This window comes from Eretmochelys imbricata, chromosome 6 (genome assembly GCF_965152235.1).
Source record: "Eretmochelys imbricata isolate rEreImb1 chromosome 6, rEreImb1.hap1, whole genome shotgun sequence".
Classification (NCBI taxonomy): domain Eukaryota; kingdom Metazoa; phylum Chordata; order Testudines; family Cheloniidae; genus Eretmochelys; species Eretmochelys imbricata.
Window position 1 is genome coordinate 130,874,214 of NC_135577.1, and position 19,862 is coordinate 130,894,075.

The 19,862-nt window shown below is 40.3% G+C and overlaps 1 protein-coding gene across 10 annotated transcripts in view; it reads right to left on the minus strand.

The window, feature by feature from the left end:
• FANCM (FA complementation group M) overlaps positions 1-19,862 on the minus strand; it is a 142,688-nt gene that overhangs the window by 542 nt on the left and 122,284 nt on the right. For 3 of the 10 annotated variants that reach the window (XM_077819706.1, XM_077819709.1, XM_077819710.1), the window contains 9 exons: positions 14,196-16,191; positions 11,658-11,740; positions 11,492-11,560; positions 9,885-10,022; positions 9,203-9,356; positions 6,226-6,332; positions 4,384-4,956; positions 3,136-3,520; positions 1,436-1,727 (listed from right to left, as the gene is read on the minus strand). In XM_077819706.1, the coding sequence (XP_077675832.1) occupies positions 1,436-1,727; positions 3,136-3,520; positions 4,384-4,956; positions 6,226-6,332; positions 9,203-9,356; positions 9,885-10,022; positions 11,492-11,560; positions 11,658-11,740; positions 14,196-16,191 (3,797 nt within the window). The other 7 variants (XM_077819707.1, XM_077819708.1, XM_077819711.1 and 4 more) reach the window with 7 other exon arrangements.

A 19,862-nucleotide genomic window follows, 5' to 3' on the forward strand; every position in this document is an offset into this window, starting at 1 on the left:
CTGAGGAAGGGGGCTTATGTCACATTCCAGAGCTAGGAAGGGAAGATTAGCAGGGAGCCTAGAGAGCAGTGCTGGGGGGAGACACCTGGAAGCAGTGAAGGAAGGAAAGCACAGGGTTTCTCAACACATTTTTTGATAGCCTCAAAGTGTGGCCACCGACACTTATTGGTGGCTGCTCTGACAATTTTTTCCTAAAATACTTAATTAACTTTAGGAAAAACATATAAATATGCACAGATACACACCCAAATCACTGTAATTTATTTACATAAGGTTTCTTTTTCAAACTCAATCAAAATAATGTACTGTTCTTTACTGGACCGCAACAGAATAGACATAAAAATAAGGTGCTTTGCATGTTCTTGTCTTTTATTGTTGTTTCTTTTGCTTTTTTGGTTTCTGTTTTGTTTTAGACTTGCTAGTTAGTAAATGGTTCGTGTGGCTCAGGGTCGCAGTCTGCTCTGCTAGTTAGTAAATGGCTCGCGTGGCTCAGGGTCGCAGTCTGCTCTGCTAGTTAGTAAATGGCTCGCGTGGCTCAGGGTCGCAGTCTGCTCTGCTAGAACAGAGAAAGAATGTTGCTGTTCCTGTGCCAACAGAGGTGAAAGGGGCCAAACAAGCAGCTCTCTGGTTCTGATGGACTATGGAAAGTGACTGCTGCTGTGAAACGTGATATCTGTATGTCTGTTAATATCATTTTTCACAGACGCAGTCTTCTAGCTAGCTGGGAGGCAGTGAAAATTGATACTAACATAAAAATATCACGTTTCACAGCAAATTTACTCAGCCCTGGCATGCTGAGGGACAAATTAAGCCCTGGATGGGGAGGTGGGTAGAGAGGCAGCAGGGGCCAGGAGCAATAGGGAGTGAGGAGCCTGGGGTCAGCGCCCGAAGCCCAGGTCTGGGCCGAAGCCTTGAGGCCAGGGTCTGCCACTCCATGGCCAGAGCCTGCTGCCTCCCATCCCAGGGCTGAAGCCGGAAGCTTGAGCCCCACCGGCCCCAGGAAGGTGGGGACTCACACTGACTGCCTGCTCCTCCAGCGTTTCTGGCTCCAGAGGGGGGGCGGGGGTCCAACCTCTGCTGGTGGCCTAGGGGAGGAGTCACTGCTTCTCTCCCCTTGCCCCTCCCCTCCCAATCACTGCCCAGGAGGCTGTGGCCGCAAGAAAAGCCCCTGGTGGCCACATGCAGCCACGATGGCTGCATTTGAGAAACCCTGGGTTCAGGTAACTTTATTATGAACAGTGCTGTGGCAGAGACTGCTACCCCAAGCCACTCTAGCCGATTCCTGCCCTGGCAAGAGATCCTGTGTGAGAGGGCCAAGGAAGTGGCATGAAAAGCAAAGGCACAGAGGGAGGTGAAAGGATCACCTCTGCCAAATTCACTTTTCCCTGTAAAATGAATCCTGAGGTATTTGCAATGCAATCTACCCTGCCATTACCTGTTAGCCATCTTCTTCACAGAATCAAAGCTGTGGCACATGTTCAGTGCAGCTACGTAGCTGATGTTGGGAATACTCAGATAGAACCGGAGAGCTTCTTGTTTGGCCCCTTTCACTTCTGTTGGTACATGAATAGCAACATTCTTTCTCTGTTCTACCAGAGCCAGATCTTTCAGCAAATGGGCAGATTCCTCTTGGCAAGAGCTGAAAAGGATTCGGATTCCAGCCCGGATTAAGGCTGACAGCATGGCATCATAGTACTTGGTCCTTTGGAATAATCTTGAAGTCTCTCCTGCATATTTAGAATAGAAAAGTTCAGAATCAGAGTTTTCACAGAGATTGAATTCTTTTTAAATCTGGGATTGTTAAGAAGGAATATACATCAATAATCATGACCACAACTTTGTAAGTTACTTTACAAACAATAAGATTGTTTTAGAGAACTCACTACATAAGATGATGAGATGAGGGAAAACTACTCAAATAAAGAGATGATTGGGGAGAAGGCTGGTTTCTTGGAAGAGGAAAAGAGAAAACGTGGCAGAAAAGAAGTAGGAAGCCGTACCAAATACAAGGGCTAGACGACAAAATTCTAGGTTGAAAATGCAAAATAGATGAAGAGCAGTTAACATGAGGGACTGGGAGGAGCACAGGGGCAAGCAGTGGAGGAGAAGGAAGAGCCAAAGATGAGGAGAGATTATATAGGGCCATGAAGGTAGGGACTAGGCGCTTTAACATGAAGTGGTGAGAAATGAGTAGCCAATGAAGAAACTTGAGCAGATAAGTAACATGGATGGAGTAATGGGGAAGGAAAAAGAGGAAAGAAGCAGCATTCTGGAAACAATGGAATGAGGGAAAGTGGACAGGATGTTACAGGAATGAACAATGTGTGCAACAGCATCAGCAGTGGGATAGTGAGGCACCTTTACATAAGTCAAGACACTTATTTTTGTGACTATACAGAATTTAAGCACTTCACTCTCAGCGTCCATGTTCAAAACTTGCATCAATACCATAGTCCTCTGCCGGTTTGTTACACAGGGGCAGGGATCAGGAGCACTGGGAGTTACAGTTTTAAGCATTTATACTTCACATAAAGCTACATTTACAAAAACATTTGGTTTCAATAATTTAATACCTACAACTGCTGTATAGAGTCTCCTACTTCTCTCTCTGATTTCAAAGCAAGGCCATTGTCTACATAATCTGTTAGATACTAAAAGTCTATTGGCAGCAACATGGCAATTTTGATGGAACAAGTTGCTGTCTTAATGCTAAGTACGCTTTAGTTTAAAAATATACAGTACGCTGTTTTGAGGGAACATTGGAGTTTACCTTTACAGTACTACTTCAAAAAATATTTTCAGCTAAACAAATAAGAGAAGGTAAATTGCCTTCATCTCACTGGGCAAAGCTGGCTTTTGGCTGCCTCAGGGACTAGCATTGTTATGAATAAATAAAATAGGGATCACTATGTTTGATTTTGCAAATAACTTTACATCCATTTATAAAACCTTTCAATATATAGCAAATTATATTGCTCAGCTTGTAGCGATGGGTTTCTGGCTTTATTTCCATAAGACCTCACAAAGGTTCTAAAACAAATGTTCTTAAAATTTCACTGATTCCAGTAGTATATAAAGCCAGTGCAGTAACTATTAATTTTGCCAGTCACAGCAGCAGTGTGAATACTAGCTAACCTGCTTTAATCTTGTCCTTTTCCACAATCACACATATCCTCTCGAACATGCTCTGCAAATGCTGAATCCGTTGCGTAACTTTGTTCCTGTTCATACTGTTCAGCAGTTCTGACTGAGTTCTCCTTTCCACTGCCATTCGATTGCTCACAATGTAATCACAGCCTCCGAGAGAGCAAACCTGCACCTTTACTCCATGAACCGCTTTCAGGGAGGAAATTATTTCTGATCCAGAGGAGATCTCACGACTGTCGACCAGAATGCAAAGGGAGGCTTTTCTCTCTAGAAGACCAGCTGAAACAGGTGGTGCAGCAGCAGAATTTCCCTTGGAACCAGAGCACCATGTATCTGAAGTGTTTGCACAGAGGTTTTTTGAAGAACCTTCCACCTGCAAACATAAAAAGCACACACTACACCACGTTTGCAATGGCAATATGGAGCAAAAGGATGGCACTCCCTAAGAATGTAGATTTAAATATAAAGGCTTAGCAGCATCAAGTTTCGTTTCACGCTCATCCTGGCATTCTCTCAGAAATCATTCAGTTGCATCTTTTAATGAGAAATTCACTTTTATTTTGTTTGTAACTTTTCTGTACCGCAGAGACTTAAGCTTCAAGGTCAACATTTCAAATCTGTCTGCCTAAAGCGAGGCTCCCAGATCGGCATGCAGGTACCAGATGAGGGGCCTGAACTTTACAAGTAATCAGCACTCACCAATACTGAGTGGCACCGCAGGTGCTCAGCACCTTTGACCATCAGGCTGCTTTGATTTGGGTTCCTACACAAAGATTTAGGAGCCAAATTTTAGACCACCCAGGGTTTGATTTTGGACCAAGTGTACAAACCTATTACAGGAATTATAAATACAGAAATTATAACAGAACCCTGGTTATTTGACCCCAAACGATCCGAAGCTCCCCATTATCGGAAATATGGTCATGTTCCTCAATGACTGTTAACTGAAAATTCTGTCAGTTCCCAACATCTTGACCTGGACCATCAAATGCACAGAGCATTCAGCAAAGCTCCACTTGGTGAGTGGTAAGGAGATATGGCCACTTCCCTAGTACTCCGTTGCACTGTCCCTTCAACTTTCTCTCGAATGGCACCAGATTCACAGCCATTATTATCACCTGTATTTACAGCAGCACAAGTAGTTAATCGTTCGGGGCCAGGGCCCCGGTTTGCAAGGCACTCTACAAATACATGTGAAGTGAAATGGCGCTCTTATGCCTTTGAAATAATACCCACCTTGAGTTTTGCCTGAAAATCCCCATCCCTTCTCAGCAAATCATTGTTGGCAAAAGCCAGCGAAGACGGCCTGCCTCTGCCCCTACTTTCTGGCTGAAAGTCCAACACTTCAGACACTGAAGCTTTCAGGTTAATTAGTCTCTGATCCTTGTTCTCCAGGGGCTGATGAATAGAGTTCTTTCTAGCAGGAGCTTTAGGCTGTCCAGGAGAGTCTGAAAGCAATGACTTGGGTATGTGAGCATGGCTGTAGTCTCTCCTGGGAGAAGCTGTTTTTACTGGCCTCTGATTACTGACATTTGTTTCATCCCCACTAGAATCATCAAGAACAATAATTCGGGACCTTTTCTTTGTTAACGGAACTGCACAATTCTGTTCTGTCTTGGCCTGGTTTAATTTTACTCTGCGGCGAGTGAGGTATTGTTTTCTTCCACTAGCAGAGCGCTCATCCATTACAAGGTCAAAATTGACACACACTTCCTCTTCTTCACTAGCGTCACTTTTCCTGAGATTTTCCTCTTCCTCCTCTTCAACACAGAAACTATCTGCTAAGTAAGCCTCATCTTGCTCAGGAATCTGGAAGGAATTAGAACATGATCACTTTGGCTTTGCACTATACATAAGTGGTGTGCTCATTTATCCATTTTATGCAAACTGCTGAAGTCAAAACAGGTACCTAATATTTGAGCTACTTCCAGTGCCCAATCCTACAGCCCCCACATGTGTGTGATTCCCCAGGGAGTAAATGGGAAACTGCAAGTATTGCAGGCTCAGGCCCATCATTTGTCACTAGAAAATATTTAAAGTGAATATGACTAACATAACAGGAGAAATTAAATGAGATTTACTGGCTAATAGTTCTGAGACTGCATTTTAAACAATCAATCCTAATTTCAGTTTTCAGTATGTGTTATAGCTAAATATTTCAGATTACAAATATTTATTTTTTTGTAATTTCATTCATTCTAGAACCTCAAACTTGTACCCAAAAGACAAAATTCTACAATTTTTTACATTAAACAATGCTGATGACACACAACTCACATTCTACTATGTATACAATGCAAATTCCACAACATATGCAAAATGGCTTCCACTAGGCCTATACAACAGATTTTACAATAATGAGACAGGCATTTTGCTAGATTTGTTTTCAAAACAAGCTATCTACTCTGCACAATACATCTCAATGCACAAAGATTTGGGAAATGCAAAATTAAATTCTAGAGTGCGGTCAAGTTCGGAACATAAGCTTCACAGGTTACATATACGCCACAGCAGTGGCAGATTCAGAAAAAAAGTACCTTCTCCACAGATTCTGCAGCCCCTGTGTGCATTGTTTATGCTTTGTGGAATTTATCTGCATGCAAGTGTAGGAGACCAGCTTAATTACCATGCTAGTTTGATTTTTCATTTGTAAATAGCAAAAAAATTGAGATTTCCACCTATAAAATCAGTATTACTGCCGTGATGAGGGCAACGTACGATACTATATCAACTACAAAGAGGCCACCGGCAATAATTAATGCCATTGTCCATTTTGCATTGTTCAATTAATGAAAGACGACTAAATATTGAAAACCAAACCATTTAACTTCAAATTAGGTAACGGCCTCTCTCGGATGGAAAAAGGAGTAGTATAAAAGTACAGAGGCATGCATGTCTATCAGTGTATGCATTCTGGTCTCTTTTATAATGACTAATAAAATCATAAACTGGGTTTTTGCTAGAAAGAACTATTTAGGAAGCCTGGGTTGCAAACAAACCTGAAAGAAAGATTAAACAGAAATACAGCCTTAAATAGGTTACACTTCTTGAGGAAAGCAGAGTCATTTCACTTCATACCTGTGAGAAAACAGCCATACTATTGAATCCTTTATGCACCATTTTATACCTGTTGCCGAGAGCTGGGCTACGCACAGATTTTAGATAAACTCCTTCCATCTCAGAATCTGAATAAAAATTATGAAAACAGAGACTTTATTAAGTGTTTAATTACACAATGGTTTTCCACCAACAAAATAAACATTTCCATAAAGGTATTGCCCAAAGTAATATTCCATAGCAAAACAAGCTCTTCAAATTTTTCCTGACTTGATAAAGACTCAAGAGTCTCCTACAAAATCCCCACATGCTCTTAGAAAAACAGAAGACTGGACCTACCCAGTCTTCTATCAACAGTGAACTAGGAGTCACCCAATGAAATGAATAGGCAGCAGGTTTAAAACTAAAAAAAGGAAGTACTTCCTCACACAACGCAGTCACACTGTGGAACTTGTTGCCAGGGGATGCTGTGAAGGCCAAAACTATAAAAGGGTCCAAAAAAGAACTAGATAGGTTCCTGGAGGACAGGTCCACCAATGGCTATTAGCCAGAATGGTCAGGGATACAACCCTACGCTCCCTAGCCTGTGTTTGCCGGGAGCTGGGAGTGGACGACTGGGAATGGATCACTCAATGATTGCCAGTTCTGTTCATTCCCTCTGAAGAGCCTGGCATTTGCCATTGTGGGAAGACAGACTACTGGGCTAGATGGACCATTAGTCTGATCCCGTATGGCACGTTCTTTTGTGCCATAAGATTTCTCCCAATAGGCAGACCTCATAAAGCTCATTATAGCTTCAAACAGAGAAGGCTGACATCATGTATCTGTAACATTCAAACCATCCATTTTTCCACTATGCAAGTCTCCCTGAAAATGGATCTAACCATCATCTCTTCATGGGTCGCTCTGAAAACAGGGATGGCATTGTCGAAATCCAATATAAACAGGGAACAACTGAGCTGCAGGAGAACACTCCTCAAGTAACTGCCTTTAAGAATCTATCAAACCAAAGTGAAGATGAATCCATTTTCCTACATCCTTCCCTCAAAGACAAAATTAGCCTTCCAGACTCAGAGCACCTAATTATTTAACCTGAACAAGACACCCTCCATTAGCATCAATTTCTTCCCACCTCCTTACATGAAACGTTTGTTTCCAAAGCTGGTGATTTCCAACATTTTGCGGTCCGATATTCCACAATCCCATACTTACTTCCTCCCTCATCCCCTTATATAGGACTGTACAGAACAGGGGAGCAGAAAGTTGGAAATGAAACAGATGCAAGTCTGGCATAGTGTATAAAATGCATCCTTGTTGCTAAAAGAATAATTCAGAATAGAAAGTGGAACAGATTTTACAGGCCATCTGCCAGATCTATTCCCCGGGGGGAACAAACCTCAGACAGTAATCTACTGGAGTAACCACTCACTTCACTTGTGATTACTAATTCCTTGGTCCTGCCTCATTCCCCACACAGCCAACGATTTGCACAAAAGTACTAAACAATTAATTAATCATCCCAGCAGAAAAACTTTGCTTCCTCAACTTTATCAGTAAGTTCATACCATTTTATCTTAAAAAGCACCTGATCATAATCCTCACTTTATATAAAAGCATTTTCCTAGGAGACCTGAAAGATCCAGACAGACCCCAACTGGAATGGAAAATGGAGGGTTTTCTACATTCATAATGGAGGAAAAAAATCACTTAAGGAAAGACAACCTGGTTATAATCAGTCAATCCTTGAAGAGCTTCTTCAACATTGCACAACACTGTCACACCCCAGAAGCCCGCAGTGAAGAATAAAATGCATTGTAAATCTATGTGGACATGAACACCATGCGACACAGACACCATACCAGGGTTAAACGCAGTGGCCATTGCTTTATTTAAAACTATTATCCAACTGGAATGACCACTCCAAACTACCCAGCAGGGTTGTTCCAATGCAGACCTCACCTGGCACAGATAGCCCTGGCGGATTATAAATTTGAGGGTGTGTGTGAAAGCCATGCCCCCTTCTGCAGCCTCAAGCCTACCGAGACTGGAAAACAAAGTGCTGACTTGCTCCCTTCCTTCACGTCATAGGTAGGAGAGAGGAGGTGAAGGGAGCCATATGCCATGTCACACAAAGGTGCACCCTCTCTCCATGCAGGGCTGTGCCCAGGACCAATACCCAGCAGCTGCATGGGTTACAAGGACCTCACATCGACCCTTTCTACCCCTCCACCTGCACTGGAATCTGCCCAAGTTGTGACAATTGTCATTTGAACCTCTCAAAACCAGACCTCCAGAATATAGGAGAGAAAGTGAAAATCCACATAGTAGGTTGGTCATTGCCATATGGGAAAAATCCCTTCCAGGCCCCAAAGCTAAGTGATCTGCCTACCTCCCAGAATCACAAGAGATCCAGCAACTAGATTAAAGGTGAGGCTGAAACAAGGAGCTCACAAGGGCTACCCCCCGCCTAAGCAGCAAACTGTATCAATCCCTCACACTCCACCACCAACAGGAGCCAATCGTCCAGCTCCAGCAGCAGGACAGGTCTCAGTGCCTGGGGTCAGATGCAGTATGTGATTCCAAGCCCCGATGCCCTCGGGGGTGGGGGGAAGAAGAGAAGCAGCTGCCCCCACATAATGAAAGCAAACGGGGGAGAGAGAAAGGAAGAAGGGGCATGTGGAACATTGCCTCAGCTAAAATTCCTCGTCTTCACACACACACCTCTCACTTTCACTAGAAAATCTTCCCCTTTTCTTCTCCAACACACCCTCTTTCCCATCCTTCTTTCTCAGATCTCACATACAACAATTGGACATTGTGTATCTCACCCTTTTTACACATTGCTTTCACCGCATGGAAATATTTGGCCTTTTATGCAATATGTTCCTCGATAAAATGTGTCTAATGGTTACCTGTGAGATCAGATCTTCAAGAGAAGAGCCAAATAAAAATCTCAAACACTGTTTTAATAGAAGGGAAAGTGATTTTCTTCATTTACCATTTAAAACCTCTGTGAACTGTGTCTCATCATTAAGGAATTGATTGAGCGAGGAGTTTTGTTCGTTCTCTGAATCACTCTCATCAGATGAAATAGCCTCTGCCTCTTGAAGGGAAAGTTCAGCTTCTTCATCTAAAAATTGTCTGGCTGCACTCTACGAAAATGCAAACAAGTGAGTAATTTACAGTAGCATACTTCAGAAGAACTTGTATCGTAGATAAGTAAAATCAGTTAATGAATTCAGGAGACACAGGGCTCTCCGATGACCACAGATTTTATATGTCAGACTTTGAAATCAAAGGAAGAGAAAGCCATGAAAGAGTAGTCAAATTGCTGCAACTGAGGTTAGAACGGAGTAGCCGAAGTCAAAATGGGGGCTGACTCAAATGCTGAAAGCAGAGAGCATATAGTCCAGGGGTGGGCAAACTTTTTGGCCCGAGGGCCACATTGGGGTGTGAAACTGTACGAAGGGCAGGGTAGGGAAGGCTGTGCCTCCTCAAACAGCCTGGGCCCCGCCCCCTATCTGCCCCCTCCACTTCCTGCCCCCGACTGTCCCCCTCAGAACCCCCGACCCATCCATTCCCCCCTGCTCCTTGTCCCCTGACCACTCCCTCACTGGACCCCCCACTCCTAACAGCCCCCCCGAGGACCCTACCCTCTACTCAACATGTAAAGCTCCTACCTTGAACATAAAAAAGTTGTCATCACTCTTTTGCCTTTTGACACCTTTTAGTTGTTTCCTGTAACGGCTCATGTCGCAATCCACAGTCCTGTTTGATTTCTTGTGAAAATCCATGCCCTCATCACTAGATACGTCTGACTAGAGTATGTTACAAACACTTCAGTGAATAGGAAGAAGACGGTCATGTAACCATTCCTAATGGCTCAGTTTGCTATTCTTCAATATCAAATATTATCTAAGCAAGTGGTTGTCAAACTTATTTGATCGCGCCACCCCCTTTCTTTGTGTCTGCAGTAGTTTATGCCTCCCTCACTCTTGCCACACAAGTACATATATGGCTGCTTAGCTCTGAAGGCAGCACAGACGTAAGGGTGGCATACTATGGCATTGCCACTCTTACTTCTCCACTGCTGCTGGTGGTACCGCCTTCAGACCTGGGTGCCTGGCCAGCATCTGCTGCTCTCTGGTTTCTCTCCCCCACCGCCCTCCGAACACCCCCCAGTTTGAGATTCTCTGACCTAAGTAATCTGTACATCTGATTTGTTGATAATTATACTCCCACAAAAAGAACATTAATAGTAATCTTTCTATGAAATAAAGAAGCCATCCATTTTTGAGGAAGGGAGAAGAAAGCTTATGTCATTGGGAAAAAAGATTAAGTGAAATATGATATGAAAGCTTTGTGGGCTTATTGGTAGCACAACTCTCTTATTTTACTAATCCTTATAAGGAGAGAGGCTCTGTTCTTAAAACTGTGAATGTATAATTCATTGCCAGATACAACTACATATCATCTTAAATAAGATATTTAGGGGTCAAAGGGAGAGAAGAAAGAAACATTCTAATGAGTTTGGGTCAGATGCTTTTGGTCCTGGATCAGGCCCCTGATGAGCTAGCTCTTGAAGCCCAACATATTAAGGTCAGAAGAGACCATTATGATCATCTAGTCTGACCTCCTGCACAATGCAGGCCACAGAATCGCACCCACAGACTCCCGCGATAAACCTCTCACCTATGTTGAGCTACTGAAGTCCTCAAATCATGGTTTAAAGACTTCAAGGTGCAGAGAATACTCCAGCAAGTGACCCATGCCCCATGCTACAGAGGAAGGCGAAAAACCCCCCAGGGCCTCTTCCAATCTGCCCTGGAGGAAAATTCCTTCCCAACCCCAAATATGGCGATCAGCTGAACCCTGAGCATATGGGCAAGATTCACCAGCGAGATACCCAGGAAAGAATTCTCTGTAGTAACTCAGATCCCACCCCATCTAACATCCCATCACAGGCCATTGGGCATCCAAAAATGTGACCAAGAGCCGAAAATCGGAGAAATTAATTATTAGAATTGGAATGAAGAGGAGGCCATTTTGCAAGAGATGTTGTCCCTTAGCACATTTTAAAATGCACTGTAAACTTTACTTTGCATGCTTTATATTCGTGAGTCAGCGTTCCTTATTGTACACCAAAGCAGGTTTTGGGTTGTTTTTTTTTTTAAGTAGGAAAGATTCTATAGTGATTGGGAAAGTGTTTGCCATTTTAAAATCAGCTGAGTGAAACTGTGTTCTTTTAAACACATTTTCTTTATGTCTTGTTCAAGCATTTACTTACTGTGTTAAGTGGATGCCTACGCTTCTTGACAGCATGAACTGGTGATTCAAAATCGCTGTTATTCTTAACCTTGGTGAATAGAAATAAATTAAAATGTAATTACAGATTCCAGAAAGGAGTTTCGCTTTGGCGTTTAATGAAACGTTCTTTTTTTTGAATGACTCACATCAGGAGACTTCAAAACATTTCCTTTTTTCTTATTTTTCCTTTGGAAAACAATCTCTTCTTCACTTTCGCTGCTACTTTCTACTGAGGAGTGGCAAATAGATAACAATCATAAGAAAATGTATTCTCTACAACACAATATAGCTCTAACCAAACAATCATAATCTATTTGGCTTTGAAGATGACTAAAAAAATAATTATTTATTGATGTATGTAGTAAGCATTGTTCCTGTTAGCCCTGGTAACCAAAACAAGTATTTTCCTACTGAGATACAAGGAAAGTGAGGTTTACTGTGTATTTCTTTGCACTGAAGTAATTACCCATGCAGCACAGAAGATGAAGAGTCGAGGGGATAAAGTAAAAGAGGGGAAAAAACCCATATTAGCAGTGAACAAGTTACATATTTATTTTCTTGTTAGTTGCCACATTCTTGTTTTGTTCCAGACACCCTGAAGAGAAGTGGAACTGACTGAAAATTCTTCTTACGAAATCTGTAACAGTCTGTGTATTAATTTTCTAGTGAACTACAAAGAATTATACCCTGTTTGATGTATTCTGAAAGATGCCATATTCCCTACACTGCCCAAGATATAGCTGTCCATTCTGACTCTTACATGGAGTTCCTTAACAGACGGATGTTCTCTGATGAGTTTTCTAATTTGCCAGTAAGAGCCATCAAGAGGCTATTTTAGCAGTCCTTTCACCTTCTCTAATTTTTTTCTCCAAGGTGTGCCTGAGACTTGCTATAGTCACAGTTGGCAGGGTTATTTATTTATTTATTTATTAATTTTGGTGCTTGCAACAGAAAGAAGGCGAGGTGAACATTGGTTTTACTACTTTAGGGAGAAGCATACTACCTAGCACTTCTATAGCAATGTCTTCAAACATTAAATTGTAGTGATCCTTATTCACTACATCTTCTTCTAGTTGGAAATAACTGACCTAATTCACTAATTCCAGACTTTTTTACTAGGTTGAATTTGTTTATTAAATTTAGTTAATTTAAGTGTTTACTGAAGTTGCTTGCTCAAACATCCTAAAGACTGAACAGATATAGACATCACATAGGAAGATGTGAGAGTCCGAGCAATGTGCCTCAGCCAGATTCTAGAAGGAACCTAGGTTTCTGGCAAAAGCAAGCAAACAAACAAGAGACTTTAGAGAATCCAGTAACTGGAGAGACTGAGCAAGTGTAGTAGGAGCGTAGGGGGAGAAAAGAAAGACTCTTCAGCCGCAGGAAGAGACTGCTCAGCAGTGGGTTATTTTCAACATTTAAGAGTAATAATGAAACCAGGCAGCAAACCTCAGTAGGCCCCAAGAATCAGGTTCAGTAACATTAGATCTTGAATTTTGTCAAAGTAGTTCAAGGTTATTTAGAGATAAGTGGGCTGGAGGGACAGAGGAGGGAAGAGAAGACTGCTGGCCCTGATCAGTTGGGAAGGTTTGGGCTTTTAAGGACAGCAGTATGGAATTTATGAATTTTGTGGTATAGATACCTAGAACAAGGGAGAGATTTAGAAGATTTTACACACACACACACACACACACACACACACACACACACACACACACACACACACACACACACACACACACACACACACACACACACACACACACACACCCTTACACCCTTTATAAACTGACATTTATAAAGGCAATCCATGTTCCAGCAGAAGTTATTGTCAGGAGATATTTACCATGCAAGTCAGTCACTGTATAATTAAAATTAAACAGATCTGTCAATACAATTTCTGTCCCATTTAGAACTATGATACAAAAATGTGAAGGAATGGATTTAGGGGTTACAGAGTAACAGATCGAGATGATTACAAATAAGACACTGAGAAGATTAAACAGGCTTTAAAGGCAGCTACAGTTCACATAACTGCATCTCACATGTTCACATGATCAGTACTTGTGCACAGATTTTAGGGGGTTTAACCTAGACCCCCATTGCTGCAGTATTCACAGTCATTCAGCCTGAAACAGTCATATTTAAATATGTATTCTGCATGTTAACCAAGTGAAATCTGAGGCAAGCTTTACAGAAACTAAAGTTCCTTAGGATTATGCTCACACATTTCTCTTCCTTCTCCCCTCAAAAATCAGACTGTATAATCCACTGCTGAGTCTGAATGCTGCCAATAAAAAAAAAATTCTCAGCTGTAATCCAAAGGAACCCTTATTGAACAAAGAATAATTCTTTATGATAGCTCAAGGGTGATGAGAAAATAATTTATTCCTATCAGTAGAACCGGTAGGAGTTATTAGCTGATGCTCTGGAAATCTCTGTACAACATTATCCATACTGTGTTATCCATCCAAGAGAGTGTTGGGGACCATCCCCACATAGCCATAAATGTTCCCCCCTCTCACCTCTCCTAGAAATCAAGGGGTTGTGCTTCCTCCCACACTCCTGATGTCACAACCTAAAGGTTGAGGACCCATGAATTACTGAATTCTACAGGAAGATCTATTTATTTTTTTTAATGGAAGTATGAGCAACCTTTCAATTAACTACAGCTGACACCTTACCTTCAATAGGAAACTTCTGGGAAACATGCAGCTGTCTATGGTCCAGGTTTTCAGTCTTTCCTGAGGGGAGGTCTGGTGTATCAAAAGCTGAATTTAGCACAACTTTAACAGTGTTGGTATTTACTTTATTTGTATGCAAAATCTGGGGAATTTCCTGCCTGATTCTAGAAAAAGCATTCACAGAAATTCTTCTGAGGACTTTAACATTCCTAACCTTTCTACCTTTTGGTGTGGAAAATGCAGAAGCTAAAGAGTCATATGATCCATGTTCCTTTTCTTCTGTTAGCTTCATAGGAGAAATGATTGAGATACAGTTTTCAGTCAGTTTTGCTTGATTCGTTCTCTGATTTTGTGAGGGCAATGGTGTAGAAAAGTTTGTTCTTCCAATGCTTTCATCTTTCAATTTTGGTGGAGATGGATGTCTTAAGTTATCATTTGATAACTCATTTTCACCTCTAGTAGGTTTAATATCTACATGAGTGCCCAAGATACTATCTGAATTTTGACTACCATTCATGTCTATTTGTTCATCCTCAGACTCTTGAATAGAAAACCCCAGATCAAAGTTAACGGAGAACAGTTCCTGAGAACAGTCATAAAGATCTTCATTATCCAGAAATTGTTTGCTTACAATATCCAAATGTTCAGGTATTTTCAAATTTCTGGTCCTACAGCTTATTAGTGATTCTCTGGGGTTTGTATCACTGTCTAGAAAGCACTCATCTGAAATATGCCCTTCAGAAATTTGTCCAGCACTTGGTGCATCTTTATCACACAAATCTGATGACATCAAAAGTTTACTGCAATTGTACTTAGAAAGGCTTGCATTGTTAGCATCAGAAAAATGTTCATCTTCAAATAAATTTATGCTCTCATCTCTGTCAGTGGCCACATTTTCCTGGAACTTTTCAGAATCCATTTTATACCCGTCAACTGAATTTCTGTCTGAAGGGCTATTTGCCAGAGCATGATCTACCATTGTTAGATTGTCCTTTTGAATTTCTGTGTGCTCTCCATTATCACAGTCAAAGATGTCGTCCCAGTTAAGACCATTATTTGTCTTGCCAACAAAAGCCTCAGAAAGGAAGCTTGGTTCTGAAGGACAGTTACTTATAGAGGAACACAATTTACTGGGGGCATTTAATTCTGAGCATTTCTGAGTGGGAAGTGATGGATTCTGGAACTCTGTGAAAGAGACAGAGGTTTTACCCTGCAATCCCTCTGTGAATGTGTTGGAAATAACTTTTTGAAAAGGAACAGGTTGTTGGATTTCATCGTCTCTGGTTCTGTCCAATCCTTCACAATTATGGAGTTTATTCAAAGGTGGAGGAGACTGTGACAAAAGCCTTTTTACATTTGTTAATATTATTTTTATCAATGAAGGATCCTCAGCTGGAGCTGTGAGTGCAAATGAATCCAACTCTGCTTCAGGTAGGTAAAACAAGCTAGGTGAAACTGGTGATTTCTCCTCTGTGAAGCTACTGTAACCAGAATCTGCACAGTTTCTGTTCAGTGAACTACAGGTTTGATTTACAGATTTACATTCCTTTACTATTTCATTTGCACAACTAGTAACATTTCCACTGAGATCACTTGGGGCAGTAAATTCATTTGAGTGAAATGTCACATTTTCTCTGTTATCTGGTAGACTTTTATGTACAGTACATTCAGAAACAGCGTCCTCTGCAGTTGAAAAAGAATCTAAAATGTTAACTTCTGTACTTGCTGAAGGCATTTTCAAATTTAATGCAGATGTTCTTTTAGTGGTCTTGAAGTTGGTTGTTTTAAACAGTGAAATACATTCTGTATCAAGTTCACTTAAGGAACATGAACCAAGTTTTACTTTTGATCCTTGTGCCACGTTTTTTCTGGATGAAAATGCCTTCTGAGCCTTGGAGTTGCTGGTGGAAAGACATCTACTCCTTTGAGCATTTGAGGTTTTAATATCGTCCATATTTAAATAAGGCTGAATTTCCAGTTCATAGCTGCAGTCTCCCTGGTGAGAAACAAACAAATGGAACATTTAAAATCAGATAAAAACAAACAGATTTAGGTTTACAGACATTTTAATAAAACCATTTAAAATAAATGCCAAGATTCTAGGCCCAAGGTTTAACTACCCTTAAAAATGGGATAGAGAAAATTCCTTTGGATTCTAAGGCCAAATTTTTCCAATGAAGTTTGCCTGAAGTTCAGTTCTTACACACATATTTAGGTATCCAGGGTTGAAAATTATGGCCTAAGTCTTTTTAAAAACAAACAAACCCACCAAAAATTAAAAGGTAGTGTTGTCACAGAGAATATCATGCGTTGTAGATTATGTTTCCTCTGCTGCCTTAATAGTAGCAGTTAATTTTTCTCCTTCATGACATTATCTGCATTTGGATTTTTTTCTTAAAATATCCATTTCTGCTGCAACCAGTTCAGCTCCACCAGTGGGAGAATAAGCACCCTTCACCATCTGTGCTTGCATCTCAACCCAAAGATCTGAATCTCAGAGTCAAGACTGCTAGAATGGAAAGTAGCATGACCAAAGATTAATCCACCATAACTAAGTATTGGAGTAGAGCCCATGAGTTGCTAGAATTATTACTGTGTCAGAAAGTCAAAAATTCTTAGAGCTATAGGAGTTCTGTTCCATCTTGTGCTGGGAACTTGAGATCCAGGGGTGAAAATCTTGTAGTGATGGTATCTTTAAGGAATATCTATCTACTTTCCATCCTTCCTTAACTGTCCAGGATATCTATGCTCCTTTTGGATACTCCCAAGCCAAGTGTCCAGTGTTTAGTTTGTCCAGTGGGAATAACTGTAATGCCACAATATTTTGTCATTCTTGAAATAAGACTCTCTGAGGAATATGCCTTCCTCCCAAATTGTGCAAGCTGTCCATCAGTACAGATTAAAAAGCCTTTCTTCCAAAGTGGGACTTCTTGTAAACTACTGACAAAATCAGATATGCTGGAATTACAGTTTCAAACCCTCCCTGCAGGCTTGACAAAGAGACTAACCCAAGTTTTCCAGAAGTGACAAGTGATTTTGGGCGCCTCAAGTTTTTTGGTGGCCCACTTCAGACACTTTAAAGGAGCCCCAATTTTTGCAGAGAGCAGATGCTCAGCACTTTCAGAAAATTGGCCCTCCTGCAGCTGTATCAAATCAGTCACCCCAAATCACTAGAGACTTCTGAAGATCTTTGCCTCTTATTTTATGCACATGGGTGGTTCAAAAGCTCCCTAGCAGGATCTAGCAACTCTTCATTCACAGGGAATGCAAGCTCTCTCTCTCAATAGCTGTAGTATGCCAAACTCCGTGTAAGCTGGCTGTAACGGACATTTGCTTTCAAAACCCAACCCAACCCAACCCAACCCAGCTCTCTCCCAGCACTCTGCTGTGACTACACAAGCCACGTTAAAACGCTGCTGCCAGTGTAGACTAGCCCTCAGTCCTGGATCCAGAGAATCTTGGATCCTTCCCTGAAAAACGTCAATAACTACTGCATGCTAGAAGCGAGTTAACAATAAACTATAAAAAAAATCAAGTTTAAATTTTTGATCTCTTACATTCTCATTTAAATAAGAGAGAGTGATCAAAATTTGAACCTAAACTCCACTCTCATGTAAGGAAACCACAAAAAGGTTATTTTCTGTAACCACCAGCAAGCAGAAAGTAGTAATGGACAGGAAAGGGATTACAGAGGGCGCTTCTATACTGTGGATTTCAAGAAAACTGTACCCAAAACAGCATGTGTGTGCATTTACAACTCCAACCCCCCAAAAAACTACTTATTACTTTGAAAAGAGTTCTGTCTCTTCTGTGACAGGGTATGCAACTTGTACAGTGTCTGCTGTGGCAATATCATGAAGGAAAAAGGAAAGACATGAAGCTTTATCATAGCTTTTTAGAAACTCCGAAGAATCAGTGACAGTTAACAAAAGCTATTAGTTTGTAATATACTTTCAGCTCTGGGATTCATTTTCATCAGTGCTTGATAGACTTTAAAGGAATCTAAGATATAGAGAATTCACCAGGCTTCATTCTTAGTTCTCTGTGCATTAAGTATAACTATATGCATGGAAAACCAATTTAAGAATCAAAAAGTAATTTGACAAATTAATATCTAAAGATATAAGTGTTGATCTCCCAATATCCAGTAGAACACGTATAATGTACAGCCAATTTATACACGAGCTACTTAAAACAGGAATACAGAACGGTGTGTCATGTCTACATAGCCAGTGCTCAAAAATCTTCTAACATCTAGGTTACTGACATCTGTCCTAATTTCAGGCTTACAGGGAGTTACATAAATGTTCTTGTTTGCTATAGTGCAGTGCTAAATCATACAAAATGGTTTCTTCAAACAAAACTGCTTACTACTTACTGATGGATGCACAGACAGAGTTACAAAAGTTACTTTTTAGCCTGAATACATACAATTTCTACAGACTTAAAATGTCATCTGATAAACTACTCCACAATCTAGCAAGTTTCAATAGTGCATCAGCTGATCAGTAAAGTAGGTCATGAGAAAGAGGAAAACAACCCTCTCTCTCATATTATTGTATTAAACCAATAACCTTGTCTAGAATTATTAAATTCAGTTTTTCCTAATACACAAAAGACAAGTATATAAATAAATAAATAAATAAATAAATAAATAAATAAATACAAAAGTTTTAACATCTGAAATGGGCTTCTTGGCTGCATTTAAGGTGATAATTTATTTTAATTGTAATTCCTCTTTCTATTATCTAAGGCTTCTGTAGGATATCAGAATTAAAATTCACAAGAAAGACTCCATAACCTGCTTTGGACACATTTTATAGCTTAAGTCTAAAGTCTATATTAATACTTTTTTTACTATTTTAAAATTAACAGATAAATGCTACAAGACAATGGACACTTTGTAAAAGTTACATCTTCCAAAAAAACAGGCTTGTTTAAAACTAAGGTATTGAAGTAAGACTAGTGCTAACAATTAGAATCAAATCTATTGTGATGAAACAGAAAAATAAATACTTATATTTCAATAACTTTAACCAACAAAGTGTAGGAAAGACAGGGCTTTGGAATGTTTAGGGTTTGGGTTTATGTTTTGTTTTTTTTAAATGTTGGTTTCATTAGCTACCAAATGATGCATTTGGAGTAGTTACTACCTTCAATATGGATAGTTCAATTAATACTTTGCTATCTTAAGGTTAAGTAGATGTCGGTTACAACTTTAATGAGAACTTCAATGCCAATGTTACAACATTAAGCCTAGTGGCTTTTATACCATATGGTGTATAAACAAACAAAAGAACAGATGTCATAATTAAACTGGTACATTCTATTCTATTTGAATTACATATAGTTGCAAAGTTATCCTTTTAGCTGATCAGTTCACTTCTTAATTCTCAAGGACAAACCCACATTTGTTGGTTCTTTAGTACGAGACAGTCTTTCCTATACTTGGAACAACAAAGTACCTTGAGTGCTACTTTGAAACACAGCGAATCCCCTTTTTAAAATTTACAAGTAAATATTAACAATATTTTAAAAATATCAGAATGCTTTTAACATGCACTTAGAAAAAAAAATCAAGCTTCTGCATAAAATAATATGTAAGAAGCCAGCTATGCCATCAAATATAAACAAAACTTTTGGCGAAAGTCAAATAGTGTGCAACCC